Here is a 20,636-nt window from a genome sequence, read left to right as displayed (position 1 = left end):
ACAGAAGATCGGCTTCGTTAATCTGGCAAGATTTTCCGGTGAAAAGAACAGAACGTCGTGGAGGATCGAATCGCCTTCGTGGTCGCCGTCAAGAGGGAGAAGAAAGAACTCGGGATGATTTTGTCTCCCGAATACATTTTTTTTAGACCTAGCTTATTCGAGAACAAATCACACGGCTACACGTGGCGAAGAGGACGGTAAAAAAACGTCCCCAAATAAGAACCGTTTTTCAGATATTGGGCTTTTTTCATTTAAATTTAAATCCAATAAATATTGGGGACGGGCCAAATCCACGCCATTGTGGATGGTCTTAGATTTCTATGGGAATCTGACAAAAAGTACCCATTTTTATTTTTTTATTTTTATTTTAAATAAGAAATGAAACGAGAAAGAAAGAAGAAGACCCAGATTGAGATTGAACCATGCAGAGACGACCAGCTGTTAAAGATCCAATCTTTTCAGGTAAACCCACAAAAAAAAAAAAAAGTCTTTATTTTTCCACTCTTTCACATGTTACGGAGAAACCGAGATTCAAAATCAACAACACTAGTAGAATCACATACAAGCTGGAGAAGAAGAAGAAGAAGAATAAAAACAGAGAGAAGCTTGAAACTGCCTGCAATGGATTTTGATTTTGATTTTTTTTTCTTTTAAGCAGCCTATAATAATTTCTTTCTATGATTAATTTGTTTTTAGCTCATCGGTGAAGCAGAGGAGAAGAAAAGAAAAAGAGTTTGTGTCTTCTCTCTTTCTCGGGGTTTTCAAATGGTTTCGGAGGGTAAGAAAAATATAGAAATAAAAACTACAAACAAAAACTACTAATTATAAATCAAAAAATAGGGAAGAAAAAAGAAAATAGAAAACAGAGTAGTAAAAATTTGCGTTGAAAAATGCAAAAAGTGAAGACCGTCTTTTTAGGGTTATTTATATTTTTAATTATTGAGAATATATTTACATACCAAAGGAAAGAAAAAAATGAAAGCTTTTAGAATTGATATGAATGGGGGTTTGCAAATGATTGGAGGTGTATACACAATTACACATTACAAAAATTACACACAGGTGATTCACGTCATTATTGTTCTCATCCATGGACCCTTTTGCTTTGCATGGGTTCTTTTTTATTTCTTTGTGGGTCCCTTTTTTCTTATATATACCAAAATGTTTTTTTATGTTCTTCAATTTTTTTTATTATTGGTTGCATTGAATCTTGCTCCTCATATTGGAAGATTTGACCCGTGTTTGATTGTTTTTATATAGTTTGAACGTTGAAATTATAGGGTTATATAACATGTTAGCTAATCTTCCTTTTTATATGTTATCATATTTTGGTTACCCTGTTTTATTCTATATATTTTAACAATTATTTTTCTTCATGTCTATACCAAAGCGATTTAAACAGTAAACATGCAACTTGGGTGGTTGGTTCATCGATGTATGTCTTCTTGTTAAATCTCTTTTTTGGAAGATTGTAATTTGTAATGATGCCTAATGCAAACAGTGCAAGAGAGAGAGAGGCCAACTCCACGAGCGAGAGAGTCACGTTTATATAAATGAAAACAAATTTTTGTTGACTTAAAAACCAAATCCACCTTTGAGTTTCTTCTGACTCCACTGACAAAACTCTTTCAACGCCCAAGAAATTTCTGCTTTTGGTTTCACATTGTTTGTTTCTTTTTTTTTTTAATTTTATTAGTAGAGTATTTGGGCGTCAATGAATCCACAGATCCGAAAAACCAAAGCCATTATCAAAATCATCCACTAAATTAACTAGTCTAGTCATATATTTTTTTTTTAAAATAAAAGATCCCAGGATAAAACAAAAGTTATACTACAATAATATATTGGAGTGGGCAGGCATCTCCATAAAAAATGACTTGGAATATATCAAATATCAAAAATTGTATCAACGTTTACAATTCAATATTGAAACGAATGACGATTGAAATACAAACATAAGTCAATTTTTTTTATAAAATAAATAATAGAATTTGGAAAATATATTTGAAACTAATTTACTTTTTCCATTCAATAAGATGGAATCTCTAAGCTGTCATATAAATAAAATAATAATGGAATCTCTAAATGGACCAGACGAGATAGTTTATAAAAAAGGCAACAGTGAACTGGGCTTGTGACGATTGATTAATATAGGCCCAGTCACGGACCAGTTCCACCACGTGAGAAGCGCATGCGGCGTGAGATAGATAACAGAGAGCTTGGCTGGCTGATGCCGACAAAACGGAGGAACATTAAATTGGTCTTTGGCGGTAATTGAGGAGGAACATATTCAATGACAGACACACCCTTGAGTGACTCTCTTGTCATACTATTATGTTAGTTTGATTAACTCTGTAAAACAGTAATAATGATTGGTCATAGTAAGATTTAAAAGAGAAAAAAAAAAAAGTTTGATTAGCAAACAAATCAGGGATTTGTGACCATTTTTATTTATAGAAGTATATAATTAAAATTGTGGGACAAATAAAGACAAATATTCCAAGATTTGTTCTTAGTTGACATAAATCAATTATTACCACAAATAATAATGTCCGCGTGTGAGGTAATAATTAATTTACCACAACAAAAGCCAAATCTCTCACCATCTCTATCTATGTCACACATGCAATAACAAGATTCGTCGTCCAGTCCAACATAATTCAATCTTTTTAAACAAGTCAAAAACTTTTTTTCCAGCTCTCCGGCTTTGTGACGACGGTGGAGAATGATGAACAGCGTGTTTCGGATTGCTGCGGTGGTATTCTGTCTTTGGCTGTGTTCCGTGGTTAGTAGCGGATCTAGCCATGGATTCGGGAATGTGACAGATACTGACGATAAGATCTCGTTACTCGAAAGTCAGTTGACGGCGGCAAAGTCTCCTTCTCAGCTTCTCATGGTGCCTCTCACCTTGATTCAGGCTGCTGGCCCCAAAGGAGCTGGTATGAATCCTCTCTCTCTCTAGAATGTGTTGGTGGTGATACTTGAATAGTTGAATGTATTAGGGAGATTGCTAGACTAGTCTGATTAATCACAATATCCTGAAGCTTGAAATTTTGATGTCATGCTTTGAATCTGTTTATACTAAGATAGATGCTCTCTCGGATTTGTTCTTGTTGATTCAGATTAACCGAGTTTAAAGATCAGTACTTTATCTGAATATTTTTCATTCAATTGATTTTGTAGTGTGCCTGGATGGAACACTACCTGGTTATCATCTACACCGTGGTTCTGGATCAGGAGCTAACAGGTGGCTTATCCAACTCGAGGTAACATAACTATATTATATGATGAAAATCTTTAGTCTTTCTCACAATTTTGATAAAGAGTTTTGACTACAGAAGATTCGCATATAACTATATATAAGATGAAAGCTATAGTCTTTTTTTCACAATTTGGTTATTATTATGCTAATTGAGTTTTTGACTAAAGAAGATTCGTATATGTAATGTGATGCAGGGTGGAGGATGGTGCAACACACGCAGGAGCTGTATCTTCCGGAAAACAACTCGTCGTGGTTCATCAAAATATATGGAGAAAGTTTTGGCCTTCACTGGAATTTTGAGCAATAAAGCTAATGAGAATCCTGGTTAGTCCAACGCATGACTCTGTCTGTGCACGTTATGGCTTGCAAACAAGGACTCGATGTCTTTGCCTCTCTGTATTGATACCTGCCTGCTTGTCTGTTTGTTTTGTGGGATTTCAGATTTCTTCAATTGGAACAGAGTCAAATTGCGTTACTGCGATGGTGCTTCTTTCACAGGTGATAGTCAGGATGAGGTTAGCCACACAGTACTTTCATGTTTTGTTCACGTCTCTGAAAGTTTTGATTTAATTGCTTCTAATGTATTTGATCTAGAGCTCGCAACTATTCTATAGAGGACAACGAATCTGGCAAGTAGCTATGGAAGAACTACTGTCTAAAGGCATGCATAAAGCAGATCAGGTTTTGCATTTACTTTCAACTATCATCAGCCTATCAGGTTATTAGATTTTGCTCTTGTTGATGTAAGTAAATATCTATCGCAGGCTCTACTCTCTGGATGTTCAGCTGGGGGATTAGCTTCCATCCTGCACTGTGATCAGTTCAAGGAACTATTGCCTGGTACTACCAAAGTGAAATGCTTAAGTGATGCTGGGATGTTTATGGATGCGTAAGTCTCTTCTTCAACTTTATTTTTTCTTCTTTAAGATCTTTTGATTAACTCTTCATACCTAAGTTTCAAAAGGTTTTCAACTGAAAATGTAGAGTGGATGTCTCGGGAGGCCACTCGCTTCGGAAAATGTACCAAGGTGTTGTTACAGTACAGGTAATCACAGAATCAGAGAACTTCTAGCTCCGGAGAATTTATACTATTAATCTTAGGTCCCTTACTGTAAATTTTGTATTGTTTTCATGTCAAATTCTAGAACCTCCAAAAGGAACTGTCCACTACCTGTACTAAGCATTTGGATCCAACTTCGGTATATTTCTTACTTTCTTGATAGTCACTGGTCCACAAGACTCGAGCATCTTCAAGCTAATATATTTTGTTCTGTTTCTTTTCCTCAGTGCTTCTTTCCCCAGAACTTGGTTTCAGACATTAAGACTCCCATGTTTCTTCTGAACGCAGCATATGACTCTTGGCAGGTAACACCCATTCCCATATCTCTGACCACTCCCATTTCTTCTCTCTTTCACTTCTAGCAAACATTTCATTCTCACGAAACAGAACGAGATAGTTTAGCTCCATCAGGTACAATTATTCACTTCTAATCTCCCTCAGGTACAAGAGAGTTTAGCTCCACCATCTGCTGACTTAAGCGGCTCTTGGAAAGCATGCAAATCAGATCACTCTCATTGTAATTCATCTCAAATCCAATTCTTCCAAGGTGAGTATCTTATTAATTCAACCCTCATTATTTAAACTATACCATTGTCGTGGTTGTTAAAATTTATTATCCTTTTCTTTTGCCAGACTTCAGGACACAAATGGTGGATGCTGTAAAATCTTTCGCGACATCAACTCATAACGGTTTGTTCATAAACTCATGCTTCGCACACTGCCAATCCGAAAGACAGGACACTTGGTATGCACCAGATTCTCCTACTGTTCATGGCAAGGTAAACATTTTCTCAACAGTTCGTAAATAGTTTTATCTTTCGTTGCAAGAGCTACTGTTAATTTGTTTGCTTGCTCCTTTTTGTTTTTTGCAGACCGTTGCTAAATCTGTCGGTGATTGGTACTTTGACAGAACAACGGTGAAAGCCATTGACTGTCCTTACCCTTGTGACAAAACATGTCACAATCTCATCTTCAAGTGAATTGACATATTCAAACTCAAACAGCTTACCTGATTCTTACAAACTATACACCATACCTTTAGTTACAATTCCTGCAAAAAAACCACAAATGGACATTTCTGTAGCCATTTCATCTTTACATAATCTATGCTATCATCGACAAAAATAAGTTATTTATTTGTGTGTTTGATCTAGTTTTGATATATTGGGTTGGTATACAATTCTTTATGAAATTGGTACAACTTGTTTCTCTGCATACAACTTTAAGATATATTTGATTGAATCAGCGAATCTGGTTAGTGAGTGATGACAAGTTTCATGTCCTTGCATATATAAAATTCAATTAAAAAGGAACATAAAGAAGGCATATTCCTTGGATTCATTGGAGTATAATACACACAAAGCATCCGACCTAAATCGGTCAGACTCTGCTTTTAACGAAAGTATAACTTCTTTATATGGTGATTTGAATTGGGTGCTTTTAGCTTTTGGCTTTTAGAGGTCCCTTTGTGTTGAAAATCCATATTCTGATTGCTTTAAGAACAAAAAAATTTCACTCGAGCACAATAATCATGAGGAAACAATCTTATGAGCCTATGAGGTAAAAACAATCCACGTGAATTTGTTTATTTACAAGTATATTGTGTAGTTTTTATTTGAATATACAATGAAACAATAGTATACGTAGCTTTCATATTTACAAACCCACGAAACAGAGTTACCGATACAAGAAAAAAACAACTCGTAAGACTAAGGGATGAAAAAAAATGGCTAATATTTTGAAAGACGAACCCTAAATAGAAGAAGTTTAACGTGATGCAGAAGCTAAAGCTACCGCTTGTGCCCACATCTTCAATCTTGCCTTAACCTCTTTCGGATCATCCCCTAAATCATATATATAAAAGTAGAGTTTCAGTCTCTCCTTATTGGTCCACTTGGCAATGCAATTTTAACAAAAATATATATATATATATATATATTAAAACACAAATTAAAAACAATTAATTTCACATTTAACTCACATAATATAAAACTGAAATCTTTATAGCTTCTCCCTATAAATTATGCATTAACTTTATTTCTCCACTAAGTTGTATTAATCAATTGTATTAAAACAAAACAATAAATTAGAATTGTAACTCTCATTTTTCTAAATGTAATTTTTCATCATTTCTCTTCCTATAAATACTCATTATCTTATTCTCTTAGTCTATCACTCTTTCATTCTCTCATCTTCTTCCACTACTCTCAAATCTCTTTTTTGTTTTGTTTTGTTTTGTTTTGTTTTGTTTTGTTTTTTTTTTTTTTTGTTATTGTTGTTGTATGGGTTATAAAAAATCAAATCAAATATCATTGTAAAAGCTTAGTTTTAGAGTTTGTATGATATGTATATCTTATATATTTATTTTAATCTTTTAAAATGTTTATCTCCATTTTCTATTTTATATTAACATCTTATAAGTCATTATTTTCATACTTCCTTACAATATTCACCACACAATAAGATCATAAAGTTGAAATGATCCATATGTAATTATCTATTATGTCTCTGGTTATCTCACATATTCATGTATCATTTTAAATAATTTATAAAGATCAATATAATATTTAAAGATCAATATAATTATCCATTTATCCATTTATAAAGACTATTTTGTTTTGTGATCCAATTGTTAAATCTGCAGAGATCAATATAATATATATTTTTTTTTTATGATTTGAGGTTTTTGAAAACAAAAAGAACATAATTAAACAATTGGTTTTTTGTGTCTTTAATCAAAATAAAAATTATCCAAAAAACAAAACATATTCAACTGGAACTTAAATATAAAAATAAAATATAATTTTAAAAATATCATTTCACTAAATTCTCTAAAGATGAAACCATTAGTATGAAATCTAGCACTATAAATTAAATTGATGAGAGAAAACCAAAAAAATATAAGTTATCCTTGGGATTTTAAAAATTATTGAGATTGAAGAATTCATATAATTTTATAAGAAAACTAATTTAGTTTGTCACTTAAAAAGTAATATTTTTTATTTTGAAATATTATGTGTAAGTGTTGAGTTTATATCAACAAACAACCAAATCATGTGAATTTTGATTCAGCCACTTGGTATTCCTTTTATTTTAGGTTATAAAAAATTAAAATATTTATTTATAATTAAAGACATGTAACTCCATTTAACTCAAATGTAACTCCTATCCAATAATTGTACATTAATTCATTCCTCCTACTAACTTATTATCTTTCAAGAGAAATTATTTTTGGTTAAATTTTAATATTTTTTATTTATTTTGGTTGGCTAAACTTATATTCATATTTTGGTTGGCTAAATTAATATATTTCTCATGTAAAATTATTGTTTATAATATATTTCTCATTTCAAAGTTTAAAGCAATATATCATATATATAAAAGTAAGGTTTTGGTCTCTCCTTATTGGTTGATTTTCATTTAATGTTTTCTAATTTTTTTTTATTTTTTTATTTGCTTTCTAATTGCTTTAAACAATATTTAAGATCCAATAAACACAATACATTTAACTCACACATTAAAATAAAATTATAACTGAAAATAAAATAAATTATGCATTAATCATATTCTACCACTCAATTTTATTCAAACACAATAAATTACTATTGTAACTCCATAGTTCTAAATGTAACTTCCATCATTTCTTATCATATAAATAAGCATTCTCTCAATCTATCATTCTCTCATATTGACATTCTTTTACTATCTCATTTTCACATTCTCTCATTCTCTTCTACAATACCTCAAATCATTTTTCATTTTTTTTTGTTATTTTTGATTTCTTATTTTTGTTGTATGGGTTTAAAAAAAAAATGAAATATCATTGTAAATTGTTAATGCTAAATTTTAATTTTAGAGACTACATGATATATATTTTACATTGTTTTTATTTTAAAAGATTTATCTCCTTTATCTAATTTGGATTATTATCTTATAAGTAATCATTCTCTCTTCCTCTCCCACCAATATCAAATGTTGTTATATCTCATATGTGTTGTAAGAGTTTGATTCTATATTTTAATTTAGAAAGTATTATATATATATAGATATTACATTGTTCTATTTTTTAAAGATTCATCTCCATTATCTAATTTGGATTACCATCTTATAGTAAACATTCTCTCCTCCTCTCCTACCAATATCAAATGTTGTTATATCTCATATGTGTTGTAACTTGTAAGAGTTTGATTCTATATTTTAATGTAGAAAGTATTATATATATTTAACATTGTTTTCAATTTTTATTTTATTTATATAAAAAAATATTTCTTTTATATTTCTTGCCTTTCTAATCTATTCATATTTAATTTTTAAATTTGCATAGTTAAATTTAAATTCACATATGTTGGTTTTAACAAAACAATCAACTTTATTTGAGAATTAGATGTTCCTATTCATTTTTAAACGATCAATGTGTAACATATAAGCATTTTGTCTTGCAATCACAAGTTCCATTTCCATTGCTTAACTCCATGGTTAAACTATAATATATGTTGTCCTATTTGTAGGAATAACAACATACTTATTTAATTTATTTAAAAGAGCAGATGATTAAACGAAATAAACATTTCTCCAAATTTTATAATTCAATCAGTGAGTGTACTTATTACTTTGAAAAACTTTTACATTGAAGTTCATAAAATCATATAAGAAAACTAAAATACTATATCACTTCAAATTTGGAAGGAAACACTTGGTATTCCTTTTTAAAAAAGTCAAGACACATATAAAAATTTATTAATATTTAACTCACTTTAAAGACATTAAAGGTCATTTAACTCAAAAATAACTTCTATCCAATAATTTCATACATTCCTCCCACAAATAAAATATATATATATATATAAAAATATATATATATATGTTCAAGATTGTATTTAAATATTACATAATTTTTTAGTTAGCTAAATTTATAGTCACATATATACAATATATATACATAAGAATTTATATTACTTATTAACACCATAATTCGACCCATTATTTGCTTAACTCAATATTGGTTTCAAAGCCAACTAAAGAAAAACAGAAACGATCTTATTGATATTAGACCAAAACATGGGCATACAAACATAATCACTTACACTGAAGATATTTTTAAAAAATAACTTATTATTGCAACATCAACGTATGAAGGGTTTACATAAGCAGTTAATTAGAAAATTTATAATACAATAAATGTATTGGAAACAATATCAGTCAATGATAAGATTAGATCCTCAAAAGCAAGAAACAACATCTTCATAATTCATGAAAAATAAATGCCACAATTATACACATCTGAACGAAATGGTATAAACATATAGTGTATAAATAAAAGTGACGGCAAAGCCCGTATATGCCTAATTAAAATGAAATAATACAAAAGAGAAAACGAAAAAGACCAAAAAAAAAAAACAAGAAAGTGCCAACTACACCACAATCCACGCGTTGCGTGGAGAAGCACCTAGTAATTATACAATCACACAATTAATAACATTTACCTCTGTAAAAAAAAAAGAACGTATCAGTTTTGGTAAAATTTAATTTACCAGGACTTGAGATACGCCAGTTGGCAATGGGAGAGTTGCCGCCACTACTAGTCTGAGTCGTCTCCCGGTTAGACCCGCCGGATAAAGAAACCCGACCCGGAACTTCCAAATCGAACCCGAGATCTCTGCAGGCTTTCACTTCTTCAAAACCCATCTTCATTGACTTCTTCCCTCCTCTCACCTTCGTTAGCACCGTCAACTCTTCTCCTCCTCCTCCGTAACGGTTCCCACCTTCTCCGTCGCTGTCTCTCTCAACGCTGTTAAACCCATGACCGTACTGACTCCCTCTTTTGCTCTTTTCTCTCCGTTGACTTACTATATTACACTTATTAGTACCATCTCCGGAAACCGTGAGTTTTCTTCTCCGGTGAGATGTGGTCTCCGGGAGAGAGTAGAACCCGGAAGATTCCTTGTCCGACTCCGAAACGTCACCATCGTCATCGGAGATTTCCCCGTCGGCATCGGCTCCGACGTCGTCCAAGCTCTCTAGTGACAGAGCAGAGACGAAATTACCAAGTAGCTCTGAAGGATGATGATGATGATGATGATCTTCATCGTCTTCGTGGAAGGAGCTTGTGCAGATAGATAACCTAGACAAACTGTTTTGCCTTGTCTGGTAGTAATGATGAAAGCTATCATGATCTGTACTATCGTCGTGATCGTAATCATCTTCGTCTAGAACCGAAGAAGAGTTGATCACCATGCTCTCGTCCGACGCCATTAACACGATTTGACAAAAGAAAGAATACAACTAAGAGTTGTTTGTTTGCACAATTCAACGTTTTCAGATCGTTCTTTGTATCTTTAGTATTTTGTTTGTTTTTTGTGTCTTTAAAAACTCTTAATACTAATATAGAAGACTTGAGTAAGTGTATTCAGACATTTTACAAAGCTATCACTATCATCATAATTTTAAGTTCGCGCGACACCTGTAACGCGTGTTTAATGCATAATCCAAATTTGTAGCTTTAGTTAATCTACCGTTTTATTACTTTTTTTTTTTTTTTTTTTTTGTAACTTAAATACAGGTTCCATATAACGCGATATCGTTTTGAGGATCTCTGGAGTTTATCTAGATAAACTACCCCTTCTTATCAAAGACAAAGCTTGGTCCCATAGGTCTCATTTGGTGAGGGTAACCAAGGAATTAGGAGAGATGTACCCTCGACTAAATAATTTGATAATACCAACACCTACGCCTTTTGCTGATGTTTTCTACAATTAATGATAAAATAACAAAACTAGTTACTGTAGCTTTTCCACGCATACTTAAAAACAAAAATAAATTGTATACACATACACTCTGAAAGTTATGTTTAAATTTTATATCAAAAAGTATTAACCGATATGATAAACAAAATAAAAATATCCTAACTCTAAACATTCAGAATTTTATACAGAAAAAACGATAAGAAAGTCATACTTGTAGTTTGGAAAATTTAATGAAAGGGTATTAATATATATATATATATATAACCATGTGTATATATCTATCATTCTCAAAAAATTAATTACACATATAAATGTCAAGAGAGTTAGTGGTGCCGGCAGGGATAGTCGTATAGTATGTGGCTTACACTTTTCTCCGTCACTCCTCTCTTCTCAAACTTTATCACCATGTGTATGTGGACTGCATTCTCATATGTATTTCATTTCATTTTTCATAATTTTTTTTCACTAACGAAATTACTAGTTTAATGCTATTGTACTCTTTGTCTAAACAATTGTGAAGAAATTTCTTCATCGAATCATAAACCAACTTGTATGATCACATCAGATCACCAGACCGGACCCATAAGATGTTTACATCTCCTTATTTAACTTATAAACTTTGTCTTTCCTTTATAATATTGGTCACTTTCTAATTTAAATATAATTACTACACTGATATGTTTATAAATTATTAGTAGGATGTTGATTTATTTGATGATGGAATGTTATTAAAATTTCGGAGCAATCTAACCGTAGGATCATTGGACCAGTCGGTTTGACTATAGTCTTTGGCACCTGATATCCGAACACGTGCTACGTTAAAATAGCAATTAGTTTAAACATCATTAATTAATTAATAGTCTGGCTCAAGTGATTCTTAATACAAGCCCAATAACTTAGTTTAGTATTTAGCCCACAAAGGTCCATTATACACAGGGGGATGCATCTTGCTTCTTTTAACCGTTGATAGGTTTAAGCATCACAGGTAAATCGTACTGAGGCTGAAGAGTGAGGTGATCCGCCGGCGCGTGCTTATACTCTCCAGAGAGATTGAGCCGGAAACGTTGTAGAATCATGGCGAGAACGGTTTTGGCTTCCATCATGGCAAAGTTTTGGCCAATGCAAGCTCTTGGTCCGATTGAAAACGCGAGGAGTGCGTTTGGGTGAGTAGCAGCACGAGAAGCGCCGTTTTCAAACCTCATAGGGTTGAATGTGTCGGCGTCACTTCCCCAAACGGCTTTGTCTCTGTGCATCTTCACGATCGGGAGGACTATAGTCGTGCCTTTAGGGATCTCTAGGTTTCCTAGTTTCATATCTTCTGATGCTAATCGGAGCACATTTATCACTGGTCCGTATAGACGAAGTGACTCCATAAACACCATGTTCATCTGCATGCAATGATTAATTGTAGTTAGTTAGGTCAAAAAAATAAAAACAGGTTTCTTTAGCCGCAAGAAACTCTTTTTGCAATACCAGTTTGAGTTTGGAACAGTTCTCTGCATCTGGGATTTTGTCTTTACCGCATTCGTTGATAACCTCTTCCCTGATCTTCTCCTGCCAATATTGGTGCAAGCTAAGCAACATAGTACTCCATGTCAATAGATTCGCAGTAGTTTCGTGTCCTGCGAAGAAGAACGTCTTGCACTCTTCTATGATCTCATCAATGCTTATCTTTTTCTCAGACTCGTTAGATCTTGCAGCTGTTAACATGATTCCGAGAAGATCGTTTCCGTAGTTCTTGGATTCCGAATTTAGCCTCGCGTCTATGATTCTTTTGATCGAGTTATTCACTTTCCTACCAAGTTTCCATATTCGAAGATTCAAAGGCGTAGGAAAGTACCTTGGGATACAAGACAAAGAAACATTCTTCAAATCACTAAAACAAGAAAGAACTTTTAAAGTAGACGAAAGATTGATTATACACTTACTGGACTCCAGGGATATAGACATCAGTAAGAGAAGCAGCACAACACTTTTGGAGCTTCTTTTGTGATCTAAACACTTCAATTCCTTCAGCATAACTGCTTCCAAACGCAGCGGTGGCTATAATATCAGCCGTCAATCTCTTATACTCTCTGTTCATCATAACAACTTGCTCGGATTCATCACCATTCCTCTGTTTTTTCCACTCCTCGAACATCCTCAAAGTGCAGTCCACCATCAGTTGGTTCATGAGCTGATCGATAAAATGAAGAAATTACTAAAAATTTAGCAAAAAAAGTGCTACCGTTTTATGTCTTCTAATCGACATGAGAAGGAACAATATAAAGAAAAGAACAAAAAGAACCTTGATTTTGTCCATGGAGAATGCAGGGTTTAAGATTCGTCTATGACGAACCCAAACAAGATCATTTACGAAGATGAGTCCATTACCAGCAAGTTTAAGGATCTCAGGTTTTGTCTTTGATTTAGCAAAGAAACCAAACTTGTTCGATAAGATCTGTTTCGCTAGCTCATGATCTGAGATGCATAACCTTGGGGATGTTCCTTGCCAGTAGAGAACCGTCTCCCCTAATAAGATACCATTTGGTAACTTGTGAGTTACGCATCTTTGACTAGTCTAGTGATTAACAAAACTAAAGAAAGGAAGATGAGAGAGAGAGAGAGAGTGTCACCGTATTGAGAAATCCATTGATCAAGATGAGGTAAAACGCGAGGGACGATATCGTTGGAGTTAGGATCAAGAACCGAAAGCTTAGCTTCTTTCTTCATTTTCCTAACCTCGAGGAGGTTCCCATGCAAAATCCTGTATTTTGGACCTGAGATTCCTTGCTTCTTGAATCTTCTTGATAGCATCAATGGCCGCCAAAAAAGGATCCAACAAACTCCATATATCTTCGGAACTACAAGGATTAAAAGAGGTAGTGCTAAGAGATTGATCGTGCTCAGGAGCTCCATTGAAAGAACAAGCAAATTTTTTTTTTTTTTTGGGTTTGAGTGTTTAAGTTTGCCTTGTGATTCTGAAGTGGGGGGTTTCAGTTTTATTATGTGTCGTTGAAGTGTGAGTTCCGTGACTTGTGTTTCTGATAAGCACAAATATTTCTATTTATTCCCGTTTTGAAGAAAGAATTGAATAAAATTGTAACCGATCAAAGAAAGAAACAATGAAAGGAAATATTGTATATATTAGCTTTAGCATCTAAAAAGTAAACATTTTAAGTATTTCTTAAATTTATGAATGATCATCTTTGTTTAACCTATTGAAGTCTATTCGAGTTATACAGATTAACAGACAAATTAAGTTCTGGATTTTATTTGCGAATTGAGGTATGATCTTAGTAAAACATAGGAGTTAGTGTCACACTTATTTTTTTTTAAATAAATAAAAGCAATATAACATAATTTAATGGAATTTGTTTTACATGTGAACTAAAGTTAGTACAATGTAACGCATGCATGATATAAGGTAACATCGGATTCTAAAAACGCCTATCGTTAGTGGAGGAGATGTGTGGGGGAGTCTGTCTTTTTGAATTCATTTGAACACATTTTGAGTATAATAGATGACGTCATTGCTTATGCAATAATCTTATCTTCTCGATTTACAGACGTTATATAATTTACACATGTAATCGTCTCAAAAAGGGCAAACCAGCCACAAATAATATAAACATCCCAGTTCTTAATTACGTTTGGCATATTTTGCCATATTCTATAATGAATTCTGATAGAGACTTTCATCATAATATTTGAAAACCGATTGTACAAATTTTTGTTGCTTTAGCTTTTTATTCATGATAAGATGGCAATACGATTTATACGAATAGTTTTGTTTTCTCACTTGGCTACTATGAATTATTATGAATATATATTAGTATGTAGCATTTAAGTACACACACAATTAGCCCATTAAGGGCCCCAAATTGAGACTGTAAAAGCCCAATTACTTGATAAAGATGAGTTAAGCACACCCATAAAGGAAGTTAAATAAGCCGGTCCATATGAAAATTAGGTACAAGTGTTATATACTAGTTTCATTAAGAGATTCTACCAGTGAAAAAAAAAGGGAAGAGACCAGTGTTCGCTTTTCCTCTTACTCCTCGCTCAAGCCAACTCTCTTCTGTTATTTTTTTGCTCTCTCTCTCTCTCTCTCTCTCTCTCTCACAAATCTGTATCAAAGCTATTCTGATTTGCCATGGATTCTATTCGGAACGCTAATGAGGAGGAGCTTAAAAAGCTTGAAGAGAAGTAAGTTTCCACTGTAGAATTGGATTTTTTTTTCAGGAATTGTGTTTGTTTTGGGAATCTCTATGTTCATGTGTAGTAAAGATTTTGGGAATCTCTTTGTTTCTTTGTAGCTTCGATGGATGATTTAAGTGTCTTTTGATATTTTTTCCTTGCATTCTCCTATGTTTAGGATTGCTGACGCAGAAGAGAATTTGGGTGAAAGTGAAGTGCGTGAAGCTCATCTTGCTAAGGCTCTGTATTTCATCAGGATTCGTGATAAGGTATGTGAGCATTGTCATTAGTTTTTATGCTTTAGTTCAGAGAACTTCCTCGATCGGCCATTAAATTTTTTTTATTCGGTTTGTAATTCTATCTATCTAGGAGAAAGCTTTGGAGCAGCTAAAACTCACTGAAGGGAAAACTGTAGCTGTTGGGCAAAAAATGGACTTGGTGTTCTACACATTGCAGCTTGCTTTTTTCTTTATGGACTTCGACTTGGTGTCAAAGAGCATTGACAAAGCCAAAAAGTAAGTAGTCTGTCAATTTGCCTTCACTGAGACTACGCTTCATTGTTAATGCATTTGTTCTAACACTTTCTGTTTTGCCTTTGCCAGATTGTTTGAAGAGGGTGGTGGTGACTGGGAGAGGAAGAACCGGTTGAATGTCTATGAAGGTTTGTATTGCATGTCCACCAGAAACTTTAAGAAGGCTGCCACCTTATTTCTGGATTCGATATCAACCTTCACAACATATGAAATTTTCCCATATGAGACCTTTATATTCTACACCGTCCTGACAAGCATCGTTACTCTGGACAGAGTTTCGCTTAAGCAAATGGTATTTTTGTCAATTTCTCATTCCTTCTACTTCCGAGTTATCTGATTTTTAGTTTGGATAACTTTCAAAATGATGAATCTTGTTTTTTTTTTTTTGTTCTGGAGGATGTGAATCTTTTTGTGAAACTAATATAGTGCTACTAATTTGACAGGTTGTTGATGCACCTGAGATCTTAACCGTTCTTGGGAAGATTCCCTTCCTTTCTGAATTTCTCAACTCCTTGATTGAGTGCCAGTACAAGGCGTTTTTCTCAGCATTCGGTGAGTTTATTACAAGGACTAGTATGTCATATTTTTGTATGCACGTTGCTTGGTCTGCATTGTTGTTGTTTACTAACATCATTATTGGGGTATGTTCTCAGCTGGAATGGCTGAGCAGATTAAGGTTGACCATTACTTGTACCCGCATTTTCGGTTTTACATGAGGGAAGTCAGAACGGTGGGTTACTCACAGTTTTTGGAATCTTACAAGACTGTGACAGTTGAAGCCATGGCAAAGGCCTTTGGCGTTTCTGTGGATTTCATTGATCAGTAAGCAAAAATTAATGAGAATTTCTTTAGTATCTTTTTAGTTTGCCAGCTCTTTCTTTAGAAGCGATAAAATAGAAAGTTAAAACCGGCTTTAAATGAATCTTACAGGGACTTGTCACGCTTGAGTGCTGGTGGGAACCTTCAATGCAAGATAGACAAAGTTGCAGGTGTTGTGGAGACTAACCGCCCTCATGCAAAGTACCAGGCAACAATCAAGCAAGGGGATTTCTTGCTAAACAGGATCCAGAAGCTGTCTCGTGTGATCGATCGGGAGGACTTTAGTCGTGCCTTTAGGGATCTCGAGGTTTCCTAGTTTCATATCTTCTGATGCTAATCGTAGCACATTTTACCACTGGTCCGTATAGACGAAGTGACTCCATAAACACCATGTTCATCTGCATGCAATGATTAGTTGTAGTTAGGTCAAGAAAACAAAAACAGGTCTCTTTAGCCGCAAGAAACTCTTTTTGCAATCTGTATTTTTACCAGTTTTAGTTTGAAACAGTTCTCTGCATCTGGGATTTTGTCTTTACCGCATTCGTTGATAACCTCTTCCCTGATCTTCTCTTGCCAATCTTGGTGCAAGCTAAGCAACATCGTACTCCATGTCAATAGATTCGATGTAGTTTCATGTCCTGCGAAGAAGAACGTCAATGCTTATCTTTTTCTCAGACTCGTTAGATTTTGCAGCTGTTAACATGATTCCCAGATGATCGTTTACGTAGTTCTTGGATTCCGATTTTAGCCTCGCGTCTATGATTCTTTTGATCGAGTTGTTCACTTTCCTACCAAGTTTCCATATTCGAAGATTCAAAGGCGTAGGAAAGTACCTTGGGATACAAGACAAAGAACGAATCTTCAGATCACTAAAACAAGAAAGAACGTTCAAAGTAGAAGAATGACTATGTATACACTTACTGGACTCCAGGGATATAGACGTCAGTGAGAGAAGCAGCACAACACTTTTGGAGCTTTTTTTTGTGATCTAAACACTTCAATTCCTTCAGCATAACTGCTTCCAAACGGTGGCTACCTAGTTTTAATGAATCTCATAAGATGGATACATTATTCTACTTTTCAATTATATATAGAGATGGCAATACGATTTATACGAATAGTTTTGTTTTCTCACTTGGCTACTATGAATTATGAATATTAATTAGTATGTAGCATTAAGTACACACAATTAGCCCATTAAGGGCCCAAATTGAGACTATAAAATCCCAATTATTTGATAAAGATGAGTTAAGCACACCATAAGGAAGTTAAATAAGCCGGTCCATATGAAAACTAGGTAGTAGTGTTATAGTAGTTTCATTAAGAGATTCTACTAATTTGGGCTGTTTACTTCAGAGGCTGAAGCATTACGGGTAAGCCGTACTGAGGCTGAATAGTGAGGTTATCCATCGGCGAGTGCTTATACTCGCTCGAGAGTCTAAGCCGGAACCGTTGAAGAATCATGGTGAGCACTGTCTTGGCTTCGATCATGACAAAGTTTTGGCCAATGCAAGCTCTTGGTCCGACGGAGAACGCTAGGAGAGCGTTTGGATGGCTGGCGGCTTTGGAAACGCCGTTTTCAAACCGCATTGGGTTGAATTTTTCCGCGTCGGATCCCCAAAGAGTCTTGTCGCTATGCATCTTCAGAAGTGGGATGACTACGGTTGTGCCCTTGGGAATGTCTAGGTTACCTATCTTAATATTTGTTGATGCTTCTCGGGACAAAGCTGACACTGGTCCGTAAAGTCTAAGTGACTCCATGATCACCATGTTCATCTGCAAGATAGATAAACAGGTATCTTCAACCACAAGAAACATAACCTCACTTTGTGCCAAGAAACCCTTTTGAAAGATAAACATTACCAGTTTGAGTTTGGAGAAAGTCTCTGAATCTGGGGTTTTTTCTTTACCGCATTCTTTGAATATCTCTTCTCTGAGTTTCTCCTGCCAATCTTGGTGCAAACACAACAACATCGTTGACCATGTCAATAGATTCGAAGTGGTTTCGTGACCTGCGAAGAAGAAAGTTCTGCATTCATGTATGATCTCTTCGATGCTCATCTTTCGTTTGTTCTCCTCAGCTTTGTAAGCTTTCAACATGATTCCCAGAAGATCGTCTCCATAATCTGATTCTGATTGTAGTCTCGAACTGACAATCCTCTTAATTGAGTTATCCATTTTCCTCTCCAGCTTCCATATTCGAAAGCGCAAAGGTGTCGGAAGATACCTTGGAATACAAGAAAAGACCAATATATTTCAAAACCTAAGAATCTTGTCTGAACAGAGAACTGCAAAATAGCATAGTGATTAACTTACTGAGTTCCAGGGATAAACATGTCGGTGAGAAAATTTTTACAACACTTCTTAAGCTCCAATTGTGATCTAAACACTTCGACTCCTTCAACGTAACTGCTTCCAAATGCAGCTGTCGCTATTATATCGGCGGTTAGTCTTTGAAAATCTCTGTTCATATCCTTTCTAATCTTTGACTGCTCTGTTTCTTCCTTACTCCTCTCTTCTTTCCACTCCTCTAACATCTTGAGCGTACAAGCCACCATAACGTTCGTCATGTTCTGATCAACAGAATGAAGAATCATAACAACAAAAAATAGATAAACTACGTCGTCTGTCTTCTCTAAGGGTTAAGTTCTCAAATCGAGTTAAGAAAGAAGGAATAAAAGACCTTGAGCCTATCCATGGAGAAAGCAGGGTTCAAGATTCTTCTATGGCGAACCCAATCAGTACCTTCGACAAAAACAAGTCCTTTGAGGCCGACAAGTTTGATGACCTCGGGTCTTATTTGTGATTTGACAAAGAAACCTAACTTGCTTGACAAGATCTGTTTTGCAAGTTCAGGATCTGAGATGCATATTCTCGGCTCTGTTCCGCTCCAGTAAAGAAATGTCTCTCCTAATAACATATACCATAGATAACTTGTGTGTTACGCTTACGCATCCCTCTAAGGAAAATTCATTTTCTTAAGAAAAAGCTAAAAACATAAAGATGAACAAAAGAGAGAGATGGAGGAAACGGCACCGTATATAGATATCCACTGTTGATAATGAGGAAGAACACGAGAAAAGACATCGTTGGAGCTGGGATCAAGAATCGAAAGCTGAGCTTCTCTCTTTATCTTCTTTATTTCGCCGATGTTTCCGTACAATAATCTGTACTTTGGACCTGAGATTCCTTGTTTCTTGAATCTTCTGGTCAACACAAACGGCTGCCAAACTATGATCATAAAAGCGTCGTATGTCTTGAGAGCAAGGATCAAGACAAGTAGTGCCAAGATATGATTGATCGGGATTATGATCTCCATTGTAAATAACTAAGCAATGTGTTAAATTTTCTCCATTGCTGTTGGTTTGGTGACTACATGCATATATATATAATTTTTTTTAATTGCTTTTACACTAAAATTTGTAAAATAAGTAAAAAAAGTTATAACTTTTACTGTTTATTTATATATCTATATAATTGTGAATTTAAACAAGTATTGTACTACTGTATTTTCGTTTTATCTAGACTAGAATAGGCATCCAACGTCTCTTTTATACTTTCTCTAGTTTTCTTGTTACGTACCAATTTCTGCTATAGACTAATTTAATCTAGAATCCACTATTCCATTCATACCATGTATAATGCAGCTTTTACTTTATTAATTACTTTTTTTTGTTCTCAAATCGAAAATAAACAGACGTGTTTGTGCTTACTTCGTGTTCAGAAACAGTAAAAGTTACAGATGCTAGTATATATATAGCAAAACAGGGCAAAAAAAAATTCAAAAAGGCTCGATTTTTCTGGCCAAATTTTAAACGTAACTATCCACTTTCTTCTTGTTGACTTTTTTATTAATCAACTTTTAAAAAAGAAAGAGCCTTCACACAAATTATTACGCAAATCCGAATATAGATATTGTCGTAAAGATGACTTGCTGTTAAAATTTCAGGATCATGCTTATATAGTATGTGGATACTAGTCGTTCTACGTTAGTCTAACAGACGACGAGGGTTTTGTACCTTTGTTATATCAACGGACAC

The 20,636-nt window shown here is 34.2% G+C and overlaps 5 protein-coding genes across 5 annotated transcripts; 2 read left to right on the top strand and 3 right to left on the bottom strand.

Moving 5' to 3' along the window:
• LOC104784612 (pectin acetylesterase 3) lies at window positions 2,626-5,531 on the top strand. The gene is made up of 12 exons (XM_010509651.2): window positions 2,626-2,939; window positions 3,184-3,266; window positions 3,457-3,586; window positions 3,704-3,777; window positions 3,857-3,943; window positions 4,027-4,151; window positions 4,247-4,307; window positions 4,408-4,461; window positions 4,550-4,627; window positions 4,764-4,869; window positions 4,956-5,101; window positions 5,195-5,531. Exons 1-12 carry the CDS (start codon window positions 2,726-2,728, stop codon window positions 5,300-5,302), a joined length of 1,266 nt encoding a protein of 421 aa, XP_010507953.1. The 5' UTR covers window positions 2,626-2,725; the 3' UTR covers window positions 5,303-5,531.
• LOC104784611 lies at window positions 5,879-10,713 on the bottom strand. Its single transcript, XM_010509650.1, has 2 exons — window positions 9,854-10,713; window positions 5,879-6,166 (listed from the first exon to the last, which is right to left on the bottom strand). Exons 1-2 carry the CDS (start codon window positions 10,572-10,574, stop codon window positions 6,090-6,092), a joined length of 798 nt encoding a protein of 265 aa, XP_010507952.1. The 5' UTR covers window positions 10,575-10,713; the 3' UTR covers window positions 5,879-6,089.
• On the bottom strand, window positions 11,900-14,072 carry LOC104788730 (cytochrome P450 709B2-like). The gene is made up of 5 exons (XM_019245601.1): window positions 13,681-14,072; window positions 13,353-13,576; window positions 12,994-13,241; window positions 12,539-12,905; window positions 11,900-12,453 (listed from the first exon to the last, which is right to left on the bottom strand). The coding sequence occupies exons 1-5, from the start codon at window positions 13,961-13,963 to the stop codon at window positions 12,022-12,024; spliced, it is 1,554 nt and encodes a 517-aa protein (XP_019101146.1). The 5' UTR covers window positions 13,964-14,072; the 3' UTR covers window positions 11,900-12,021.
• On the top strand, window positions 15,047-16,912 carry LOC104784610 (26S proteasome non-ATPase regulatory subunit 6 homolog). The gene is made up of 7 exons (XM_010509649.2): window positions 15,047-15,253; window positions 15,423-15,513; window positions 15,614-15,759; window positions 15,847-16,069; window positions 16,221-16,329; window positions 16,431-16,599; window positions 16,708-16,912. The coding sequence occupies exons 1-7, from the start codon at window positions 15,201-15,203 to the stop codon at window positions 16,910-16,912; spliced, it is 996 nt and encodes a 331-aa protein (XP_010507951.1). The 5' UTR covers window positions 15,047-15,200.
• On the bottom strand, window positions 17,737-19,971 carry LOC104784609 (cytochrome P450 709B1-like). The gene is made up of 5 exons (XM_010509648.2): window positions 19,633-19,971; window positions 19,280-19,506; window positions 18,913-19,169; window positions 18,460-18,823; window positions 17,737-18,372 (listed from the first exon to the last, which is right to left on the bottom strand). Exons 1-5 carry the CDS (start codon window positions 19,913-19,915, stop codon window positions 17,944-17,946), a joined length of 1,560 nt encoding a protein of 519 aa, XP_010507950.1. The 5' UTR covers window positions 19,916-19,971; the 3' UTR covers window positions 17,737-17,943.

This window comes from Camelina sativa, chromosome 5, assembly GCF_000633955.1.
Source record: "Camelina sativa cultivar DH55 chromosome 5, Cs, whole genome shotgun sequence".
Classification (NCBI taxonomy): domain Eukaryota; kingdom Viridiplantae; phylum Streptophyta; class Magnoliopsida; order Brassicales; family Brassicaceae; genus Camelina; species Camelina sativa.
The sequence above is the reverse complement of the archived record's forward strand: the minus strand, read 5'-3'. Positions and strand labels throughout refer to the sequence as shown.